General features: G+C 44.5%; 1 protein-coding gene across 1 annotated transcript; it reads right to left on the reverse strand.

Moving 5' to 3' along the window:
- Positions 1-603: 603 nt before the first annotated feature.
- On the reverse strand, positions 604-22,258 carry lrig3 (leucine-rich repeats and immunoglobulin-like domains 3). The gene is made up of 19 exons (XM_068716948.1): positions 21,800-22,258; positions 17,511-17,582; positions 17,319-17,393; positions 9,672-9,806; positions 9,380-9,523; positions 8,850-8,993; positions 8,588-8,731; positions 7,564-7,707; positions 5,290-5,370; positions 5,112-5,183; positions 4,448-4,519; positions 3,943-4,106; positions 3,202-3,537; positions 2,839-3,120; positions 2,223-2,699; positions 1,932-2,090; positions 1,696-1,836; positions 1,319-1,573; positions 604-1,231 (listed from the first exon to the last, which is right to left on the reverse strand). Exons 1-19 carry the CDS (start codon positions 22,006-22,008, stop codon positions 987-989), a joined length of 3,351 nt encoding a protein of 1,116 aa, XP_068573049.1. The 5' UTR covers positions 22,009-22,258; the 3' UTR covers positions 604-986.
- Between the last annotated feature and the right edge of the window lie 226 nt (positions 22,259-22,484).

Here is a 22,484-nt window from a genome sequence, read left to right on the forward strand (position 1 = left end):
TATTGTGTGTAAGCAGTATTGATATGTTGTGTTTTATTTGTGTTTTAGTGCACAACTGCTTGCTTTCCTCAATAATAGGAAATGCAATCGGTAGAAGTAGATGTAATTGTTGTTGCAATAGTAGTAACAGACAAATTAGTAGTACCAGTATTAGTAACAGCGGTACCAGTTGGGGGGGCATATGGCTGACACCATTGTCAGGATATCATCAAGAATATTTTCCAGTATTTATTTAAGTTACAACATGTATGCAAAATCACCTCAGATCAAAGCCTTCAGCTTGCTCCGAATCACTAGTTCAGTAAATCAACGGTAAATCTGCACCACATGACAAACTATCATTTGTATTTTTTCCCCCAGCCCTACATGGAACCAGATTGTGATACCAAACATTTAAACATCCTCTCTGCCTCCGTCTCGCACTCTTGGTGGGGGGGCCTGACTGATGACAGACCTGAGGCGTCCTTGGCGGTCTGTGTGGTTCTGCTCTAGAAGGCCAGCGTTCAACACCCACCACCAGCAGCACAGCGTCCTCGAAATCTCAAAACACACATCCTGCACGATAAAGACAGTTAACATCATTGAAGACTCGGAGCTCTTAAGTGTTTTTTTTTTTTATTGTTTACATATGTGCAAAACATTTGCTTAATTCAAAGCTGGAATAACTGAATAGGCAGGGCTGCAAAATACTCATACACAAAAAGGTAAGCAAAATAATGGAATCTGTTTATATACAATTTACAAAATATAATAAACTTTATATAAAAAAAAATGTATAAATTCATCTATATTATTTAGCTGAAGCTGCGTCCTTGACGAACAGCTGCTAATATGCTCCTTTTTACTTTTCTCTGGGAACATCATATTGTCCGTTACATTCACTTGTTGCACATTTCAGGAGTCCTTTATTGCAAAAGTGTCCATTCAGTGAGGTAGAAGTTTTCTTGTTTTGGTCATCCTCTTCATGAAAAACAAGAGTCACTCAGCTAAGTGCTCGTTCTGCGCTGCGGGAAGGGATCCGTCCTGCTGCTGTCAAATGGCTGCTCATAAACACTGTCGCTCCACTCGGAGGCCGAGTCCTTGGTGAGACTGTTCTCCTCCGGGTCGGAATCGGCGTCCGGAGCGGCGTAGGGGTTTTCGTGCAGAGTTATCCCATTATGCGTCACCAACGGCGGGGGGAAGCCTGGGTAAATGTCCTTATTGGGCCGCCAAGGAGCCTTCCCAAATGTTCCTGAGAGAGAATGGGGCAAAGACAAGTCAGACCAACGTACAGAGAACATCCGGAAGAGTTCGGAAAAACGATCGACTTAAGACCTACCCATGAAGGTGTTGGAGGGGGAAAGACACTCATGAGGCTTCCCGTAGTCGTTGGCTTCTACCTCCTCCGCAGATGGCCGGTGGTCACTCTGCTGGGGAGGGGGCCCGTGGTGGAGACTGGCGTTGGGGAGCTGCATCAGGACCGAGGAGGAGCAGAGGTCAAAATGCTCAGACAGAAAGTAGTCCCTCATTTTAGAGTTGGTCAGGCTGCCGCTGTAGGACTCGATGCAGACGGGCTTTTGGTCGATGGAACAGCCTAAATGTAAAAAAAAAAAAAAGATAATGATGACTGTACATCAAATATTATGTTGTATAATGTTCTACATCAATAACAGTCAAAGAGTAACATTTTCTATTTAATGGAAGTATTATACAGACCTGTGAAGACTTCTGACGGGTCAGCGGAGTACATGTTCTCTCGGCGAAGCAGTGAGCCGATGGGACCTTGATAATGGCAGAGCAGAGGATCGATGGCTGCCTCCATGTCTGTTTCACTTCCTGTATCAAGCTGACAGAAACCTGTACGGGTTGAAGGAACCGTATCGTGTAAGAAAAACGTGAATCTGCAAAGGGATTCAATTTAAGAACAAAGAAGAAAAGGGTAGGTGTTTTACCGTTCATGTCTTTCTGCTGCAGGTAGAAGCCGCTAAGTGACGAAGTCATATACTGATGGCTGCTGCCACTCTCTGATGGGATGTAGCCGTCCTGTCGGTCGGCGAGCGTTCCCTGAGAGGACAGGTAGCTGGGGATGTCGGCGGGCAGGTTGGTCTCATCTGGGAGCGCAAGGACATCAAGTTATGTCATACACTTTCATTTTCTATGAACAAATTCGGTGATACTTCTTCAGAGAACCCTTTGTTGACCCTGATAAAATGAAGGCTAAACAACAACCATCATCCACCGACCTGTGTTGGTGACGCTGCAGTCCTCATTGCGTCGCCGGGTGTGGTAGATGATGACCACCCACACCAGCGACGTGCCCACCACGCAGCACACCACAGCTATGATGACGATTCCCACTGTGGTCCACCCGTCGCCGTCCGATCCGGCCCCGCTCACCATGCCGACTCCCACGCCGCCCTGCACTCCGGAGTCGCAGTTGGGATTCGGTATGACCGCCAGCCGAACGTTGCCCCTCTCCGTGCCCAGCGCGTTGGACATCTCGCAAGTGTACTTCCCGGCGTCCGCCTCCGCCGCGTCAACGACAATGAGGAGCTGGTTGGCGGCTGCGAAGAAGTGGCGCTCGGTCAGTACCAGGGGACTGTCATCTTTGGTCCAGTTTAGCCTCGGGGGAGGGCTGCCACCAGCTATGCACTGGAGGACGGCGGTTTCGCCCTTGGCCACAGTGCGATCCATGAGGGGCCGCAAGAAGGAAGGTGTTTCTGAAAGGAGGACCACAGCAGCAGAATAGAATAGAAGTTAGTGTGACAAGGAACCAAAAATATCAGAATGATGAGCGTACAGTCTACTTTTCAACTTAAAATGGAACAAAGAGTTCCTTTCTGCTCCGAGAGTGCTCACCTAGCACAGTTAGCGTAGCGTTTGCAGAAATGGCTCCAGCTGTGTTCTGAGCCGTGCAGCTATAAACGCCGATGTCCTCGGCCTTGACGTCCACTATGAAAAACACGTCGTCCTCCGGCATGACGTGCATACGCCGCTCGCGGGCGGCAGGGAAGTCGGTGCCTCCGTCTTTCTGCCAGGCAATCTGAGGGGAAGGGTGACCAACGGCGGCACATTCCAGCCTGGCTGTTGCTCCAGCACGGATACTCAGGTCCATTGGCATCTTGGTGAAGGAAGGGAGCACTGGAAATGAGATAAGGACATTACATTAGAATCTTTTAAGAATTTGAACCAACCAATTGGCTTCTCCCATCCCAAACTTACTGTTGACAGTGAGTCTGGCCTTAGTGGAATAGGATGATCCAAAGTGGTTGGAGATGACACACTGGTACTTCCCCTCGCTGGAGAACTCCACATTACGTAGCTCCAGGGTGGTCGTATACTCCGTCACCTCCGTCTCGCCCCCCGTGTCTCCCTGCACACGCAAGTGGGCCTGGTTGTGGATCTCTGCGTCGTTCAGGACCTCGTTGTCTTTCTTCCAGGCGAAGGTCATGGGCGAGTCGCTGGAGCTGGCCGCCGAGCAGACGAACGTCACGTTTGTACCCTTGAGCGCCGACTGGGTCTCCGGCTGTACGGTGATTTGAGGCTTTGGGAAGTCGTCTAGGAAAATAACAAAAGGGACACTTTTAAATGCCTGTATAAAACGTATGTGTTCAGGTCTGGAAATGGCTATTTAGCCATGTCTGGTGCATTTTTGGGGGGTTTTGATGGCAGATCTAAGAGGGGAAAAACTGAACTGAAATATTTCCTCAGTAGATCTCTATGATGGTAACGAGGAAAGCTGAAAACTTCACCTAGTACATTTCCATAGCGTTCTCTTCACGAGGCTCATTAGCTTGACCAGGAGCCGGGGAGGAAAATACTGAACAATCTGGGTCAGCTCGTAAATGGAAAACCTGTGTGAGTGTCTGTGTGTGTGTGTGTGTGTGTGTGTGTGTGTGTGTGTGTGTGTGTGTGTGTGTGTGTGTGTGTAAAGGTGTTCCACCAAGTGAATGCATCACTTACCACACACAAACTCCTCCTGGCCGACGGCGAACACGCTCCTGCCCTTCAGCATCTGCGGGTGGGCGCAGCTGGCGTTGACGCAGGGCAAGAAGGTTTGTTCTGCCACCCAGACGGGAAGCCACTTCAGCTGGCAGTCGCACAAGAGGCTGGAGGTGTTCAGACGCCTGCCAGGAGAGAAGATACCACAAAAAAAAAAAACGTAATTCACATAGAAATATCACTTTTAAATGGTTGGTTTTCAGTGATTTTCGTCTTGAGTGGAATCTACAGAGGAAGGTGTGATCAGTGCGTTAAGTCACAATAATTTTGGGAAAATTAAAAAATTCCATTGCGTAGCTTTATACCAGGCACTATCCTTTAGTTTGAAGGAGACAAAGGAACCCGTGAAGCCGTTAATAGCACTGAAGCAAGTGCTGTTTGGTGCTGGCTTTCCCCAGCAGACCATAATGAGTTTCACCTGGTGCTCTGTCCCACAAAAGCTGCCCTTAAACATGCTCATACTCACAGCTCCTGCAGGTTCTTCATCTGAGAGAAGGCGTTCGCCTGGATGGACATGACTGCGTTGTTGCTCAAATCTCTGAGGGAAGAGAAAAGAAATTAGGACTGGTAAGATGGCAGCTTTTTTCTGCGTACATCAGCCGTATAGAGTGAAGGCTACAAAAACTTCAATCGAGAGGGGGGAAAAAAGGTCTGGGCTCCAGAACAATAAAACTCTGGGCAGCAGTTTGCTGTGTTAATCAAGAGAGGCCCAACTCTGGGCTGCTTTGAGCTCTGGCAGCGGCTGGGAAAAAACTCTAATTAGAATCAAATGCAGCTGTTGTGTGCGCGCACACACACACACACACACACACACACACACACACACACACACACACACACACACACACACACACACACACACACACACACACACACACACACACACACACACACACACACACACACAGAGTTCCTTCCACTTGCCTTGGTGATCGATATAGTCTGGCACACATGTAAAGATACTAATGGGGGAGTTTTTTTCTCGATTCCACATCAAAGCAGTGGAATGGGAGAAGACAGTTTTGGTGTATGGCTCTAACAAACAGTCTGTGTGTCTCCGTGTGATTCACCCTGCTTAGTTTACAGCTCGGACTTATGGAAACAATCAGTGAAACACGAGGCAGACTCACAGGTGCTGCAGCGCGTCTAGGCCTGAGAAAGACTTCTTGGTCACCGAGCGGATCTGGTTACCCTGGAGAAATCTGGGAAAAAGACAAGATTCTAATCAATTTCAAACTTTTGCTTCATGTTCCATAAAGTCACCCAGTCCAGGGTGAAACATCATGTTAACGTCGATAATGAACTCACAGTTTTTTCAGCTTGTCCAGAGCAGAGAAAGGGCCATTCATGTCTTCAATGGTCCAGGAGATTTCATTATTTTGGAGATCCCTTTCCGAAGAAAACAAAGACAGACCACCTTGTAAAAAATCCACACCCAGAAAACAACTGCGCTTGCGATGGTAATAAAACTTTATGCGGCTTTACATTTCGTGTGAGGGGGGAGATGTTCAAGACTTTAAAATTATATTCAAAGCGGCTCCATGCCTTACAGGAAGTTCCTGCCTGGCCTTTGCGGCGCTTTTAAAAGTCTGCAATGGCTTTTCTGTGTTGTGTAGAACAAGTTTACAAGGAAATGCTGCATATAACATGTGTGCTGCATTTTAAACTTCAGTTGAGGGGATAAATATACTCTGCATGCAATTCAAATATGTATGAGTTACCCTCAAAAGAAGTGTAGCCACAGATCCTCCAACTAACATCTGTGATTTTATATTAGATTTCTGTTGTTAACCCCCTGCTTTTTGTGAACTCTAATTAAATTACCTCAACAGTGACAGCTATTTTCAAAGTTATGAAAACCTGCAGAGCATTGCTCCTTAATATTTACCAAGTTATAACTTAAGTGTTAACTAACTGGAGATTTACACGTCACTAAAATGAAACTGGTTTCACCACACAAACTTATTTTTACTAGTTCATTCTAAATATTAACACCCAGGAAGTGCAAGGTTCCTAAATATAAATAATAATAATATAAATATAATAAATATTTAGTAAAAATGTATAAAGATAAAGATAAATAGGTTTTTATTGTCATTGTAGTGATACAAAATTCCGTTTAGTAGCCCTCAGCCAGCCAGCAGCAGCAAAGAACAACAATAATGTCTCTTTGTAAGAACCAGTTTGTGTGTGTTGCAAACTGTTTCAATTTAGTGTTACATAAATAGATAGATATAATGTAACTTTTTACTAAGTTTAATTAAATTTGCTGGTGCAACCAGCAAACTGAAATGAGTCTCTCTGCCTTTACTTTATTGGATTTTCTTAGCGGCTCAACAAGAAAAAGCTCTTGCTATTTGATTTTTGAGGGAATGAACCTGACAATTATAGTTCATGTTGCCCGAAACATCTTCCGCTATCAAACTCATAATTGTGACGGATGAAAAAATATGGACACGTAACTGCTATAAAAATACACCAAAGAACTTCATACACAGCATTTGAATGCTAAATCTCTAAAAGCCAAGATTTTCCCAGAGAAATTGCCTCCTTTGATCCCTCAGCTGCTATAATGCTTTCAAACTGCTATTTTCCTCCTCGACATGCCTGGTTATGGCTGATTGAGATTGAGGAAGGTGTGTGTGTGTGTGTGTGTGTGTGTGTGTGTGTGTGTGTGTGTGTGTGTGTGTGTGTGTGTGTGTGTGTGTGTGTGTGTGTGTGTGTGTGTGTGTGTGTGTGTGTGTGTGTGTGTGTATATAGGAGGGGGTGGTGGATTTGAAGCCCTGAAGCTATCCATGTACAGCTAGCTGCACACCTGCCCTATGGTGACCTCAGCAGTGAAGCTTACATTTGGTTCCAGTTTAAAAAAAAAATCCCAACCAGAGGAAATGTTACGGAGCCTCTCTGTGGGAAAGGGGGGATGGGTGTATGTGGGTGTGGGAGAGGGGGGTCGGGCGGAGGAAGGGGAGATGTGGGGGGGGGTTGTTGAGGTCGGGGTTATGCCTCTCGGAGGTTGTTTTTTTTTTTCATGTGTGTGGAGAGACCTCAACACAGTAATCTATTTCACATCCCCAAAACAAATCAGGCAGGACATTTCCACGCTTTAAAGTGGGTGGGGGGGGGGGGGCGATAGCACTTATTTTTTTTAGGGACTTGTACTTACATTAAATGTTATAGATAGTTGAAACACTGAATCACACAAAGTATCTACTTAAAGCAATAGTTTGACATTTTAAGACTTGGACTGATTCCCTTTTTCGGAGCTAGACTTGAGACAGGATTAGCTGAGTTTAGCACAAAAACTAGCGAACAGACTGCCAGTCTTAATCTGTTTAAAGCAAAAAATGATATGCCCTCTGTTTGTAAGAAAATGAAAAAACACTTTCCAGAGTTGAGATAACATTTTTGGTTCTGTATCCATTCCCTAGATGTTTAGGCGCGAGTTTAAAACTGACAACATTCAGTCTATTTGATTTCACATTGAAAAGACAAGTCACATCAGAGTCAAACACGCCAAGTACAAAAACATTGGGAAAACCTTTTGCATAGTATTTTTGTATGAAACTTTTGAATTTAACTCACAGCATCTGCAAGTTGGAGAGGCCGCGAAAAGCCCCGTCTGCAATGAAGCTCACGCGGTTGTTTCCGATGTGGAGCTCGTCCAGCACGCTGAGGCCTACGAAGCTGGATTCCTCCAGTCTGGACAGATGGTTGATGGAGAGGTCGCTGTAGGACAGACAACAAAAACATGTAAAATTGTGATTTCAACTGATTTTGTACGAGTTTGAGGAGATCAACTTATGCAACAAAACAGAACTTGGGAAGCAAATGCGTTTTTTTGAGTAAACTTAGATAGCTTAGAGAACAAATCAGATAGCTGAGCATGTCCCAGACAACAGGCGGCTTGTTTACTCTCAGCTTTGTGTGATAAGAGCGAGAGAAACACAGGTTGGGTCGGGGGGGGGGGGGGGACAACAACCTATCTGTGAAAATCACTCCAGACACTGCAAACACTGAACTGACCGCTGCTGTAAACAAGAGCCACAACAAAGGAAATTCAATCTGCTTCCAGGAATGTGTGTTGATGAGGGGGTAAATCGCAGACGTTTGTGGGTAACGTAGTATTTGACTCAGGGAGAGACTGCGATTAATAATAGAATTTCCAATAGGAAGAAGAAGAAGAAGAAGAGGGATTTTCGGATGTCGGTGTGTTGGCTCAAGTGACGGCAGAAAAGAGAAGAGGCAAAGGGGTGTGTAACATGTTGGCAGTGCTTTAATGTTGGCACTCACTGGCAGAGCATAAGAGACGCTGCTTTGTCTGTGTGTGTCTGTGTATGCGTGTGTGTGTGTGTGTGTGTGTGTGTGTGTGTGTGTGTGTGTGTGTGTGTGTGTGTGTGTGTGTGTGTGTGTGTGTGTGTGTGTGTGTGTGTGTGTGTGTGTGTGTGTGTGGTGGTGGGGTCGGCGACAAGAGGAACTGGAGTGTGACGAAGGGCAGGCAGGAGTGCCAGAGGGGAGGATAGGGCGACACAGAGAAGTGTTGGGAGTTCAGAGTGTGAATGGAAAGTGAGGAGGGAATAACGAGGGGGGGGGGGGAAGGTGGACTCACAGCTCGCTGAGTTTCTGGCAGAACTCCCAGGCGTCGGGTCGGATCCTGCTGATGGCGTTGTGGCCGAGGTGGAGCTGCTGCAGAGTCAGCAGGCCGTACAGCCAGCCTTTACTCACCTCCGTCAGGTTGTTGTAGTCCAGCTGCCTGCAGGCCCAGGCCACACACACACACACACACACACACACACACACACACAAAATGAGACCTTATGCCACATTTGGAGGTACAGAACTTGATGCACATCGCATGCGACTTTGCTTACAGGACTTCCATGTTGCCGAGGCCCCAGAAGGCCCCGTCCATCAGGCGGCTGAGGCCGTTTCTCTGCATCTTCAGGGAGCGAAGAGCGTGCAGGCCGTGGAACGTCAGGCCCTCCACCCTGCGGACACGGTTCCTGCTCAGCTCCCTGAAACACAGACGAGTAAGTGCACAAGCACAAGCAAGGAAAACGTACAGATATTTTACAATGTATTGTATAATGTAACAGTACCCTAAAACATATAGCATAAAAGGCCATGTTGGAACTCTCAAAATAACAACAACTGGCCGATAGCCATTTTTCCAAAAAGACAGTAAGCCATGGAAGAGAGATAGTGAGGAAATTAAGCAATGTTTGTAAACTGTTCAATATAAATCACTTTATGGACCTTAATATTACCCTGCCAAAAAAAATGATTTTATGTCCTCAACTTTGCAAGTGACAAGCCTCCAAACTGTTGTGGAGTCAGGTCAAAGGTCACGAACCGACATGAGATATTTCCCAAATAGAACAAAAAAAACAGTAAAGCTTACAGGTGCTGGAGGTTGGGCAGCTGGAAGAGCTTTGCCGGGATGGTGGAGATGCGGTTGCGGTTGAGCCGAAGAACCTGCAGGCTGCTAGAGAGGTTGGTGAAGCAGCCTGTCTCCAGTGATGAGATGCGGTTGTTGTTGAGGAACCTGAGAGAGAAAGATTAAATTATGAGACACAATAAAAGCCGTATTGCAACCACAGAAACATGCATACACTTTGGGCTATTCCCACCATTCAGACCCACTAGTGCATTTTGAATGTTCATCAGGCACAAACTGAACTGGAGACACTCACAGGTTCTTGAGAGGCAGAGCGGGGAAGGAGCTGGCCTTTACTTCCACGATGTTGTTGTTGCTGAGGTCGAGTGTTTCCAGGGCGAGGAAGGGCCTGAGCTGCTCCACAGAGATCCTGGTGATCCTGTTGTTTGCTCTGAAAATACAGACACCGTCGCTCCAATAAAAGACAAAAATACTGTGTGCTTAACTAGCGCCGCACACCGGTGTCATGTTTCCAAATATGCAAACAGTCAAGTCCCTCAATTAGCGTATGGTATAAAAAAAAAGAAGGAAAACTCTCACGCGTTTGTAAAGCTGCAACTTACCACCCAGCGTGAAACGCTGTCGTCCTTTTCTTTTCTTTTTTTTTGCTAATGTTGCATGCATATTTCCAGGTATGCCTACAAATTGCTCGGTATGATCAATGTTGCAAGCTCTTCAAACCAAGTCCAAACAACCTTTCGGTTTAGCGATGTGTGATTTTGTTTATAAGGTAATTACCAACAAGGTATTTAAAAAAGTAACTTGCCAATTACTTGGCTGATGAATACCATTCCCTCAGTGAAAGCATGCCTCGGCAGAGGCCAGCAATTTCCTGAGCTGCACGCCCCCTAAATTGCAGTGCAGGGACTGCTTAGTTATAAACAGAGCCCGTACAGTGCCCTCTTTGTGCATGAGACTCGGCAGTAGAGAGAGAGAGTGAGGGGTGGGGGGGGCAGGAATTCCCTCCAATGCACCAGACTACAGGCCTCGTTTTCAGTATTCATTGCGATGGTTACAGTCCCCCCCCCCCCTCCAGCTACACCTTACTGACCAGAGAGCTGTTAGTTTTTCTGATTCACTTTTCCAGCAGCCCCTCGAAAAAAACCCATCAAGGCCAGTTTCCTAATGTAGCTTTAATTTGGGATGTGGCGTCGTTAATATTTAATTATTGAGAGCCGTCAATCAACCACTGTACGCGCTGCTTCTCGAGAGTGGCAGCTGTCATGAAATGTTTCGATGATTTATCAATTGACTACCGGTTTCCTATTTCTATAATTGATGAAAACACAGATTATTCCCAAATTCAGGTATATATATATATATATATATATATACACACACACACACACACAGTTGTGGTCAAAAGTTTACATACACTTGTAAAGAACATAATGTCATGGCTCTCTTGAGTTTCCCCGTTATTTCTACAACTCTGATTTTTCTCTGATAGAGTGATTGGAACAGATACTTCTTTGTCACAAAAAACATTCATGAAGTTTGGTTCTTTCATGACTTTATTATGGGTTAACAGAAAAAGTGATCAAATCTGCTGGGTCAAAAATATACATACAGCAGTGCTAATATTTGGTTACATGTCCCTTGGCCATTTTCACTTCAATTAGGCGCTTTTGGTAGCCATCCACAACCTTCTGGCAAGCTTCTCGTTGAATCTTTGACCACTCCTCTTGACAGAATTGGTGCAGTTCAGTTAAATTTGATGGCTTTCTGACATGGACTTGTTTCTTCAGCATTGTCCACATGTTCTCAATGGGATTTAAGTCAGGACTTTGGGAAGGCCATTCTAAAACCCTAATTCTAGCCTGATTTAGCCATTCCATTACCACTTTTGATGTGTGTTTGGGGTCATTGTCCTGTTGGAACACCCAACTGCGCCCAAGACCCAACCTTCGGGCTGATGATTTTAGGTTATCCTGAAGAATTTGAAGGTAATCCTCCTTCTTCATTATCCCATTTACTCTCTGTAAAGCACCAGTTCCATTGGCAGCAAAACAGCCCCACAGCATAATACTACCACCACCGTGCTTGACGGTAGGCATGGTGTTCTTGGGGTTAAAAGCCTCACCTTTTCTCCTCCAAACATATTGCTGGGCATTGTGGCCAAACAGCTCGATTTTTGTTTCGTCTGACCACAGAACTTTCCTCCAGAAGGTCTTATCTTTGTCCATGTGATCAGCAGCAAACTTCAGTCGAGCATTAAGGTGCCGCTTTTGGAGCAAGGGCTTCCTTCTTGCACGGCAGCCTCTCAGTCCATGGAGATGCAAAACACGCTTGACTGTGGACACTGACACCTGTGTTCCAGCAGCTTCTAATTCTTGGCAGATCTGCTTTTTGGTGGTTCTCGGTTGACTCTTCACCCTCCTGACCAATTTTCTCTCAGCAGCAGGTGATAGCTTGCGTTTTCTTCCTGATCGTGGCAGTGACAAAACAGTGCCATGCACTTTATACTTACAAACAATTGTTTGCACTGTTGCTCTTGGGACCTGCAGCTGCTTTGAAATGGCTCCAAGTGACTTTCCTGACTTGTTCAAGTCAATGATTCGCTTTTTCAGATCCATGCTGAGCTCCTTTGACTTTCCCATTGTAGCGTTTGTGGGCGTTTGTATCCAATGAGCCCTATTTAAATGGCCTCAGAGAAGTCACCAGCTGTAGTCACTCATAATCACTCACAAGAAGTTAAGAGGCCATGCTATGAAGCTCATTTCATTGACACAACTTTCTAAGTCACCAAAATTGCTAATTCATGTTGCTGTATGTATATTTTTGACCCAGCAGATTTTGTCACTTTTTCTGTTAACCCATAATAAAGTCATGAAAGAACCAAACTTCATGAATGTTTTTTGTGACAAAGAAGTATCTGTTCCAATCACTCTATCAGAGAAAAATCAGAGTTGTAGAAATAACTGGAAACTCAAGAGAGCCATGACATTATGTTCTTTACAAGTGTATGTAAACTTTTGACCACAACTGTATATGGAAAACCAGGGGTTATTACCCATCTATTCACACACACACCTCTCAGGTTTTATACTCATTTCATCCACCTCAGGCAGAGAGACAGCGCGGCACCACGCTGCTGTGAAATGGAGATGTCTCACCTACTTCACTGTGAGGTAACACCGAGAGAACTCGGTGACCTGTTTTCCCCACTCGCATTGAATGCACTCAGGGCACGTATCTCGTAAACGGGGTTCCCCATCTGGAAAGTGCAACACCTTTTGGCAATCTTCTGAATCCAACGCACAGAGGGGAGGATTCACGAGACGACTAAGACACAAGACGGACGGCAGTTTGGGCAACGCCGGAATAAAAACCCATCAGAGCGTTAGTCTGAGCTTAAATGCTCGAGTCAACCTCGGTGCTGTCAGCTAGTGGGCTGGCAGGGTGGGCAGACTGGCCGAAATTACACAAATAAAACTCTTTCTAATGCACTGAAACTGCTGGAAAAAATAAAATCATTGCTAGATTAAATTGTTATATTGTTACACAGAGTTTGGTGTGTGTTCAGGACCAGCCAGCATGCTCTCTTTTGTTTGGACATTTGCAGAGAGCCTTCCACACACCACGGCCCCCAGGTCCCAGACAAAAGCGCAGCACACCACCTGTATCTCGGTTTTCATGTTCCCCCGACTGGTCGCTGAGAGAGGGGAGGCCGCCTGGTGGGAAAGAACCAGTCTTTCCAGTTTCTCTCGGGGGGGGGGGGTAAAGCCAGGGAGAGAAAGGGGCTTGCTGCACACTTCCTGTCTGTGAGGACGAGGAGACGGACCCTGGAGTTCGAGTTGGTATCAGAAATCTGGCCAAGTTATTATTCCATAATCCTATGAGCTCTCTCCGATTCGTTACGGCTATTCTGCAGCAATCTTCTGTAGTCAGCCATGAACTCTGTGTGACTGCACGGCCAGACAATTGCAAACTCATTTCCTTTTCCCCTCTCGTCCCCACAACAGCTCAATGAGTGCTATTCCGCCTCCTCCGCGCACAAACAGGCCCGACATTGTACACTTCAATGAGACACACACTTCAAATGTGTGCATCCACTACGCTATTGGATAACGTGATTATAGCGCCATTACAACTGTGGTTGCAGGGCTTTGCTGCAGTTAGTGGAAGTCAATAGAGGGCGGGCCATGTGTCAATAACAGCCCGAGGCTTTACAAGTATTGATAGAATGCGTACTCAATAAACTGAGGCGAGAAAAATCAATGCTGTTGTGCTGCTCTGATTACAACCACACAAAACGCTTCCTATGCATGACATAAAGTCAGTGTAACACTCTTTTTTTTGGATAACTAACTAAAAATGAGACCAGACCTCATTAGAACTTGAATTACTAAAATGTGAGAGGGTAAAGCCTTTTTTTTTTTATTACCAGCTTACTGCGCCAACACAATGTGGCTTTCACACGAGCGCATACCTGCCAGCGCTCCTGACGAAACTCGTGTTTCTGGCCGTCAAACCGACCACTTTCACAAGCTGAGAGGTGATGCTGTTATGTAAGATTCAACGATCCATGATGGAGAAGTTTTCTGTTGTTGTTGATTTGTGTTTCCAGCGAAGCTCCGTCCACAGTGCAAAAACTATTGCTTTTAATCGGGGAAGTTCTTTAAATGGAAAGTCGCTTTTTCTAAAACCGTCTCGCTCGTAGTGTGCATTTGTGTGTGTGTGTGTGTGTGTGCATATGTGTGGTGGTGCGTTCGTGTGTGTGGTATTTCCTATTGGAAAAAGAACAGAGTTTTGAGAAGCCATCTGATGACTCCCTCTCTCTGCAGTGGCGCCTGTAATCAAAACCAGGGCTGCGATCGCTGTTGAGACGCCATATTAAAACTCTGCACACTGTGTTTCACTGTGTACTGTATATCTCACTCAGATCGCTGATCATCTGAACGTGTCGGCTCCCAGTCGGAGCGGAGAGAGAGAAGCAGGGATCGAATTAACACAAAACTTTGCACAAAATGACAGGGGAGCTGTAAAATTCTTGATGTATCAATGTGTTTCTATAGTGCGCAACTTCAAATTATGAATGCTGTGTAAGTTCATACATACTTTGAGCCCGCTATACTGTTGTGTGTCTGCTCTGTAGAATAAATTAAACTTTCAGTTGCTGGCATCATCTTGGATTAGTGAATTTGCAAAATGCATTTTTCAAAACACTATAAAATAAATCAAAAATCAAAGACCAAAAATAACCAACAGATTTATGAAAATCTTAATTGGTTGCAGCCCTTGCTGAATCCCCATCACACATATATCTATAATGATAACGTCACGGATTATTACTATAATCGCTGCTGTTTTGGTTTGTAACTCTCTTCAACAAGGCTCTCATTTCCGTAGACATACCAAGAGGTTCACCTAATCAGACCTGGAATCTCCAGGTCATTTGTTGAACCCCCCTGAACACAGGCAGAGGGATTTAGTGGCAGCGGGGTTTACTCCCTCCATAAATTCCTGGGAAATTGTTCAATTAATTAAGATGATCACGACTCAATTACTACCAGCTGCAGGGTTATTGCCGTTTGTTTTTACTCAGAGCTGCGAGGTCAAAGGAGTCGGCGAGAGCTGCCGCGATGTCTGACTGGCTGTTTGAATAAGTGGTATTCGATACCCCGAGGTCTTTTTTTCTCTCCTCTTTACTACCCTCCCAGTACGGAGAAACTGAAGGAGGGAGAGAAATTATCGAGAAAAAAAAAAAATCACACTGCGCAAACCTAATCTGAAAGGAGGAGGGCGGCCGCCACACTCGGTGTGAGCGAGAGAGCAAGTGTGAATTTGAATTTTTTCTTTGTGTGTGCTCCATTTCTTCATATTGCTCTGACTAATTTGAAATAAATTATGCTCCTGACTTGAGGGATACTGATGTTTAAAATCAAAGCAGCTAATAACCATAGTTCTGTATATTTAAATGTGCCCCTTTAACACGAAAGGGCAGTGTAAGCATAACTTACAATTTATAATTATGAATGTCAGTCACATCTTTTTTATCAAATGAGACCATGGAAATAGCTAATTCTTTGGAGGGACAACATGATAAACTGTTGCTTACTAGCTTGTAGCTATTAGCTAGATTGCCTATTTAAAACTCAGGAAGGTAAATAAATTAGCATTACAATGATGATGCAAACAATTAGTATTCCTAATTTTATCTACTTCTTGTATTTTTGGTAAAAACACACCATTATTTAATTCAATACACCCACATGGTTTTCTGCTACTGCCTCACTTGGTCTGGTATGACCAGAAGCGAATGGTGGCTAATGTAAGCTAATGTTTAGGTGGATATTTCTGTTTATCTGACATGACTGAGCCACTTAAGTGACTACTTGTGCTTCTGATACACTACATTTTAATGTTTACTATATTAAATTAGATACTAGATTATGGTTCAACCAAATGGTACAAATGTAGTTTATTAGCAACAACTCATTTTACTGATAAATGTGTTTGTAAAACGTCAAGTCCCGAGGGAGAGTATACAATAAGACATCTTACTTTAAGATAGGAAAATCTGTCTGTGTTGGATTTTATTCTGTAACTCCAAGTTCTCCGTTTACAAAAACAATCGGTGCAGTATTTATCTGGAGCATGTTCAGGCAGAGTCAACATGACTGACACGACTTTGGGTGAACCAAACTGAACAACAAATCAAATAAAGACATTATGGTTTGGAGAAAGTCTGGATTTTTTTTAGACGTGAATCTGTGCAATTTAATCCAGAGTTGCTCAAGGGAACATGGACATCATAACAAAGCAGCAGTGGCAGATGAACCGCTGACCTCTATCTAACCATTATTAAGGTAACAATGCGGCCATTCACAACAGGTGATATTTGTATGTGAAACAAATAATGAAATAATTATTGTTTTTCTTGGGCCAGTGGAACAAATCCATTTTTAAATCGAATAAAATCCGAGTAACCGCACGCAGTAGGAAAACTTACACAAAACAACCCTCAAATAAAGCAGTCAAATATGATATCTAAGGTGCAAAGAGCTTGCCTTAAGTAAAACAAACCACCCCGCTCATTGTCCTGAGCTGAAACTTACAGAAGTGACACTCTGGCGCTAAACGTGCAAACAAATTGTCTGACGGCAGCGTGCTCTGTGGCTGCCGCAGAGAGTCGTGTTGAGGCTTGATGAGGAATATGTTTCATCGCGCCGGGAGACGGATACATTCTTCCACAATAACTTCACGTCAGCCCGTTGTTTTTGGAGAGACACGCCACAGAAAGCAAATCAAATTGTTGAGGTTTCACAGACTAATATCTGGGGTTCTTGCGAAAGCACGTATTGCACAACAAAATACCAAGGCATCTTCTGGTTAGAGTCTGAGCATGACCAAATCTGACATGTCAAAGGGTTTTTTCACCATGAATAATCTCACAGTATCAGACACTGTTGGTTCATGTTTCTGCTGCACATTAACACAAAAACTGGGATTAATTGGCTTCTTTAAAGTGATCACATGATCGTTACATTTTCAGGAAACTCGTGGATGCTTGTTTACAAAAGGCGACACAGAAACCTGCAATCCAGCCACATAAAAAAAAAAATCACCAAATTTGGATTTTCCCATGATGTTACGTCACTGCCCCCAGGTTTAAAAATACACCAGCAGCAGCAGCCACCAAACAAAACATTTTCATTTCAGTTGATGGCATTTGTCTTCGCCCACGTGACCTGTCTGGGGCAGGCTGCCATGTCTCAGACTGCCCTGTCTGGGAACCGGATCAGCCAAAAGGGTTTGCTCTCCAAAGGGAAAGAAGGGGGGGGACCACTTCCCAGCTCACTACTTTAACCAGCAATGACAACTCTGGCAGAGGATTATCCTCCAGGCCAGGCTAAAGTGAGAGGCGTTCATTGAAATTTCAAGAAAAGGTTTTACTTACAGAATGAGTGTTGTGATGTTCGAAGCATACGGGCCCAAATCAGGTATCGCATCCAGGTCATTGTGGTTCAGCTTTCTGTGCACATTGAAGAAAAAGAGACCGTTTTTTTCCACATGCAGGACACATGATGGAGGCCGTTTGGAAAATCCTGTGTTGACTCTAGAGAGTACCGAGAACACAAGGCATACTCACATTTCACTTAGATGTTGTAGTTTGGAAAACAAAGTGCCGTCAAGCACCTGCAATTTGTTATGGCTCAGGTCCCTGTGAACGAAAAAAGAAAAAGAGGCAAAAATTAAGGGTAAAGTATACACCATTGACTGTGTTTCTCATTTGCTGCAGTCCTCCATTTGCGCCTACATAGCAAACATAATTACATACAAATTCATACTGTGCTATTGTGCCTCGACACTGTGAACAGAGGGCATGCATCACAGAAAAGTCACTGTAATTAAACCTGATGGAGATTAAATACAACAGAATGGTCAGAAAAAGTAAGCAAGAATAAGATTTGTTGCTGCCATACTGTCACAAGCAGGAGATTTTGTGAAGAAAAGAAAAAAACAATAGTTTCAGATATCAACTAAGGTCACCATGAAGTCACTGAGAAACTGTCCGCCATCTTATCTTTGTTTTCACAAATTTCAAACTACGTAGTTCAACTGGTTCTAAATTTACTTTATTAATCTGTTTCTGAGACTGGGCGTCACTGAATTCAAACTAGAAACATGTCACTTCAGGATAAACTACTGAACTGGCACCAGACTGATTAAAGTAATTTTCTTGCAAATGAAAAAGTCCAAAACAAACTTTTCATCCCTTCCTTTTAACACAGAAGAGAACGTCATGGATGCCAATACAGCTCGCTTCATATCCAGGCCTCCGCTGAGAAGCAGAGCCAAAGACAGACAAGCTGATAAGTTATTGCGCGGCGAGATTCTCATTGTGCTGAAAGGAGGCCGAAACCTGGCGAGGGAAGTCGATAAAAAAAATGCTGGAGTCGAGGTTTCAGCACTGGCCGATGTTTGGACCAGATCTCTTCTCTGGTGTCTGGACTTCCAACCAAATCTAAAAGATTTTAAACATGTGTTTTTCATTGATAGCGGGTTTAGTTTCTGTCCATTTCACACATTTTAGAGCATTTTCTCTGAAGAAGTGTTCAAGACCTCAAACCTCCAACAATGTGTGCTTAGTCAGGGTTTATATCCTCTACAATATTGGACATTTGTTTAAATGTCTTAATCAGTATCTGAGCTCTGGTCTATGTCTGGAGTCTGGATCAAACTCGATGGAGCCTGGCCTTGGACTGAAGCAGTCTTGGCCGCAGCTCACTGGGGGGGGATGGGGGACTCTTGTTTTTGGTTTTGCTGTCTGTTTTGAAAAGCAGCCTAAAAACCAGCTCAAGGAGTCTGGCAAGCGAAGCCTCGTGCGCCATAAAGTGGTGGAGTTATTGACGCTGCCGCGCACGATCAACGCTGCGGTGCCAGACACTTTTTTTTTTACACCCCCTCACCCACTACCCTTCGTCCTCCTTACCTCCCTCATCTGGAATCCATCAAGGAGCTCTGGGAGGAGGGGAAGAACCCATCAACTGGTAATGTATTCACAATGCCGGGAAAAAAAGCGAGAGGGACGCCTTTCATGCGTCTCAAACACCCCTGTCGAATATTCAGGAGCCTGTTTTTGTCCTTTGGTGGAAAGTTTCATAAACCACTCAACCAGAGTTTTACTCCCCCCCCTCCCCCCTCCTGCTTTTCTTTCCAAGCATGGAGCTGTGTGTTGTTGTTTTTGTTGCTGTAGTTCCAGCGCTGGGGGCCATATGGGAAAGGTGTCCTATCATACTCCCTAGATAAACCCTAAGTAGCACTGACACTTCCACTTCCCTCACAAAGCGGGCTCTGAGCGGAGCAAGATAACACGCAGTGCTGCGTACAGGCTCCGGTCTGTATCTGCTGGCCGGGTGAAAATGTGCCTCACCGCTTTCTTATCAAAGACTGAAAAGTGAATAAATGAGCCACTTCTTTATGTCGCTAGAGCTGTCAGTAACGTTTTAGATTCTGATAATGGGACGTAAATGTCTCTCTTTGTGGGTGAAGGCAAAGACGTGACTTAACGTTAGCCAAAAGTTTGAATGCAAAAGAGCAAACGTTTGCAGAAATACGAATAAAGGTAGTGGTTCTCATGTTGTTCCCATTAGAGACCATTACATTTGTGATTTACGAAGGCCAGTGTGACAAACTTTAGCTTGCTAGCTTTTAGTTATTAGCTACAATAGCTAGTTAAAAAAGAGCAGGTAAATGACTACCAAAAATATGCGTTAGCAAAGTACTTATTCTTCATGTCTTTTCTCCTGGTCATTAGTGTTACCTGGTCAAATAAAATATTTTGTTAAGTCCAAAAATCATCAAATTCCTCAGAAAATATCTGGAACATATAAATGTTAAGGGAGTTCTTAGGCTACAGCCTACACCTCCAGAAGTGTGATGTTTTTTCTTCAAAAGTAAGAAGTGTCCTCGATTCGTGTCATTCTATGAATCGAAGAGCTTTCTAATTATTACAAAATGAAATGGTGTACCGGTTTTCCCTTAGTACACATATTGTTTATGACACAGGTTTGCTTGGTAGCTCCAACCCGGGTATATTAGCTAACATGGCGCTAAATCTACTTCCTAACTTACTTCCTGTCTTTATTACTGAGCGCTAGTGATACCTGGCCAAATGTTATTTAGCTGTAAAAAAATATATATCATTCCTCTGATGAATGCTCGCTAAATTTGTGTTAAAAGTCTCATGGGAGTCTGTGTTTACAGAAGGTACCCCTCCAGAGAGAAATGAGTGTTTCATTTGACTTCACCATGCATTTAGATTAATGCACATGTTTTAAAGTTAAAACTACAGTCGTGCCTCATTCTCAAACTGTAAAAAGTGAGGCGACATCACCCCCCCCCAACCCCCCCCAACAACCTCCCAGATACTCATGACTTGATCCCACTTCTTCTATCTCTTCTCCTTCCCCCTTTCTTTCGGCGAGTTTGTTTCAAACTAATCCTACACGCTCCTCCTTAATCAGTACCATCGCTGGCTCTGGAGTTGCTAATTCAGCAGAAATAATGGGGTGCTGGAAAACAAAGGGTCGGGCGCTTTAAGGGGTTTAAGATGTGCTGGAGAGCCACTCGTAAATTAGCATGCCAGAGTGAAAAGAATTTTTCCCCCATGTGGAACTTTTTTTTTTTTTTCATTTTCTTTGGAAGGCCGGCCTTGGTTATGAGGCTCAGGCTGGGTCTGTTTTCTCTGGCAATGTCAAGTTTCCAGAGCAGCACATTTGAGAAAGAGAGAAAAACTAAAATTCAGCGGCTTCGACAAGGCACTGAATCAAGAGCTGCAACAGCCTAACACAGGACGATAAATATCAAATACTGCAGCTTAACGCAGGGCAATAAAAAATCCAGTATGCATAATTATCTGTAAAGGAGAACACACCGAGGAACATGCCATTAAAAGTTGTGTTTGGTGTTTTTCTGCTTCAACAGGCCAAGCTCAGCCTCATCTCATCTCATGGAGCCAGAAGGCAAACAGGAGAGTAATGGAGACATTACTCTAGGAAGCAGTCCAAGGCTGCACACAGACTGCATCTGATTGATGGCTTTTGAAGGCCTCGAGGTGTGCGAAGCTGGAACCTGAAGACTGAACCGACACCAATTCTTGGGGAATGCAAACGTGGACGTAAACCACACTGTCAGACCATTATAAACATTATGGGAGTCTATTAGTTGCAATTGTGTATGCGCTACGAGGGAGACAGCTGACAACTTCTAGCCGAATAGTGTTGTAATTACTACAAAAACACTGCTAGTAGTAGCACCATTACTACTACCTGTACCCTACAGTGATACACGAGACCACCTGACTTTCAAAGCCCCTACCTGCAGGCACTGGGGAGATTTATTCAGAAATATTTACATTTTAATGGGGAGGTTTGCAGGGACTGACAATAGCACTTTGATGTGTAAAAAACTCACACACTGAAAGGCTGCTTGGGCTTCCCTGTTGGCCTCGAGGACCCTGCCATGCTGCTGCAAAGACCAATGTGATAAATAAAACTCATTGAAACACACAAGCTCATAGATTCATGACATGGTGTTAGCCCCACATACTCTTGAGCAGATTCTTCTTTCTGTACCTACAGGTGAGGGAGGAAAAGCTGTGCAGAAAGTGAACTGACTGAATCAGATCTACAGTCAAATAAGTTGCCAATTTCAGTTTCTCCTGCAACACTATATTCTGTTTACAAGCCATTCCGTTTTCACCACTACAGGAATGTGGCTCGTCCCATCGGTGCTGAAGGAAAACAGATAAGCAATGTGTCGCAGAGGTGTGAGAATATCTTCCAAGCAATTAACCAATGAATTGAAGAAAAAAAAAATAAAACGCGTTATACATCACGGTGTTATTGCACGCAAAGGCCCTTTAACTGGACTCACAGTTGAACTGTCCATTCTGGGATCTTGTCTGGAATTTGGCCCCTTTTCAGCCGACTGCAGTCCAAAAGCTCCCCGATGCACACGCAGGGAGGGGGACACGTCCTTGTGTGAGCAGCAGATCCGCACTGTAGCCTCAGAAGCAGTAGGAAAACCACGGAGAACCTCGCAAAACTGCGAGCCTGCGTTGAGGAACACATTTCCCCTCCCATGGCCACACACACAAGAGAACACCCCTCTTGAGTTTTCTCTTCAGATGAAGCGCAACCAATCCCCCAAAAAAACACAAAGAGTGAGAAATCACCAAAAAAAACCTAATCCCAAAATCTGGTGAGGGTGATCAACAGTTATATCCAATCCCTTGTTGTTCTGAGGGTCGTAGATGTGGAATTTAAAAGAAAAGGGGTCTTCTGAAACTTGCCCATTCCGGTGGAGAAACTTTTTTTTGTGCGGTGCGCCTCGCTGCTGCTGCTGTTGGGGCAACTTGTGCTGTGCAGGATCCCCACACAGCGCATCGTGAGCACACACCAGAGGTATGCGGGGGGAGGGACCACAGGAGTGCATGGGACATGTAGTCCCTCCATGCTGCCGCCTCTGAATCCTGCAGGTTTGCACCAGGTAGGACAATGTGTAAGTAAAAAAAAAGGTTTATTCCAAATATTTCAGAGGAAAATTACTATTTTCTTTC

Source organism: Cebidichthys violaceus, unplaced genomic scaffold (assembly GCF_023349555.1).
Source record: "Cebidichthys violaceus isolate CVI_PGR_0920_01 unplaced genomic scaffold, fCebVio1.0.p SCAF_21, whole genome shotgun sequence".
NCBI classification, from domain to species: Eukaryota; Metazoa; Chordata; class Actinopteri; order Perciformes; family Stichaeidae; genus Cebidichthys; species Cebidichthys violaceus.

Bases quoted from the DNA above. Each gene is read 5' to 3' on its own strand.
- lrig3 (XM_068716948.1), bottom strand. From the start codon at position 22,008: ATGGGAGGGGAAATGTGTTCCTCAACGCAGGCTCGCAGTTTTGCGAGG. The intron at 9,807-17,318 runs GTAAGTAAAACC...CTGTATTTTCAG, and splicing joins AACATCACAACACTCATTCT to AGCAAACAACAGGATCACCA. The intron at 5,371-7,563 runs GTGAGTTAAATT...TTCTTCGGAAAG, and splicing joins CTCTCCAACTTGCAGATGCT to GGATCTCCAAAATAATGAAA.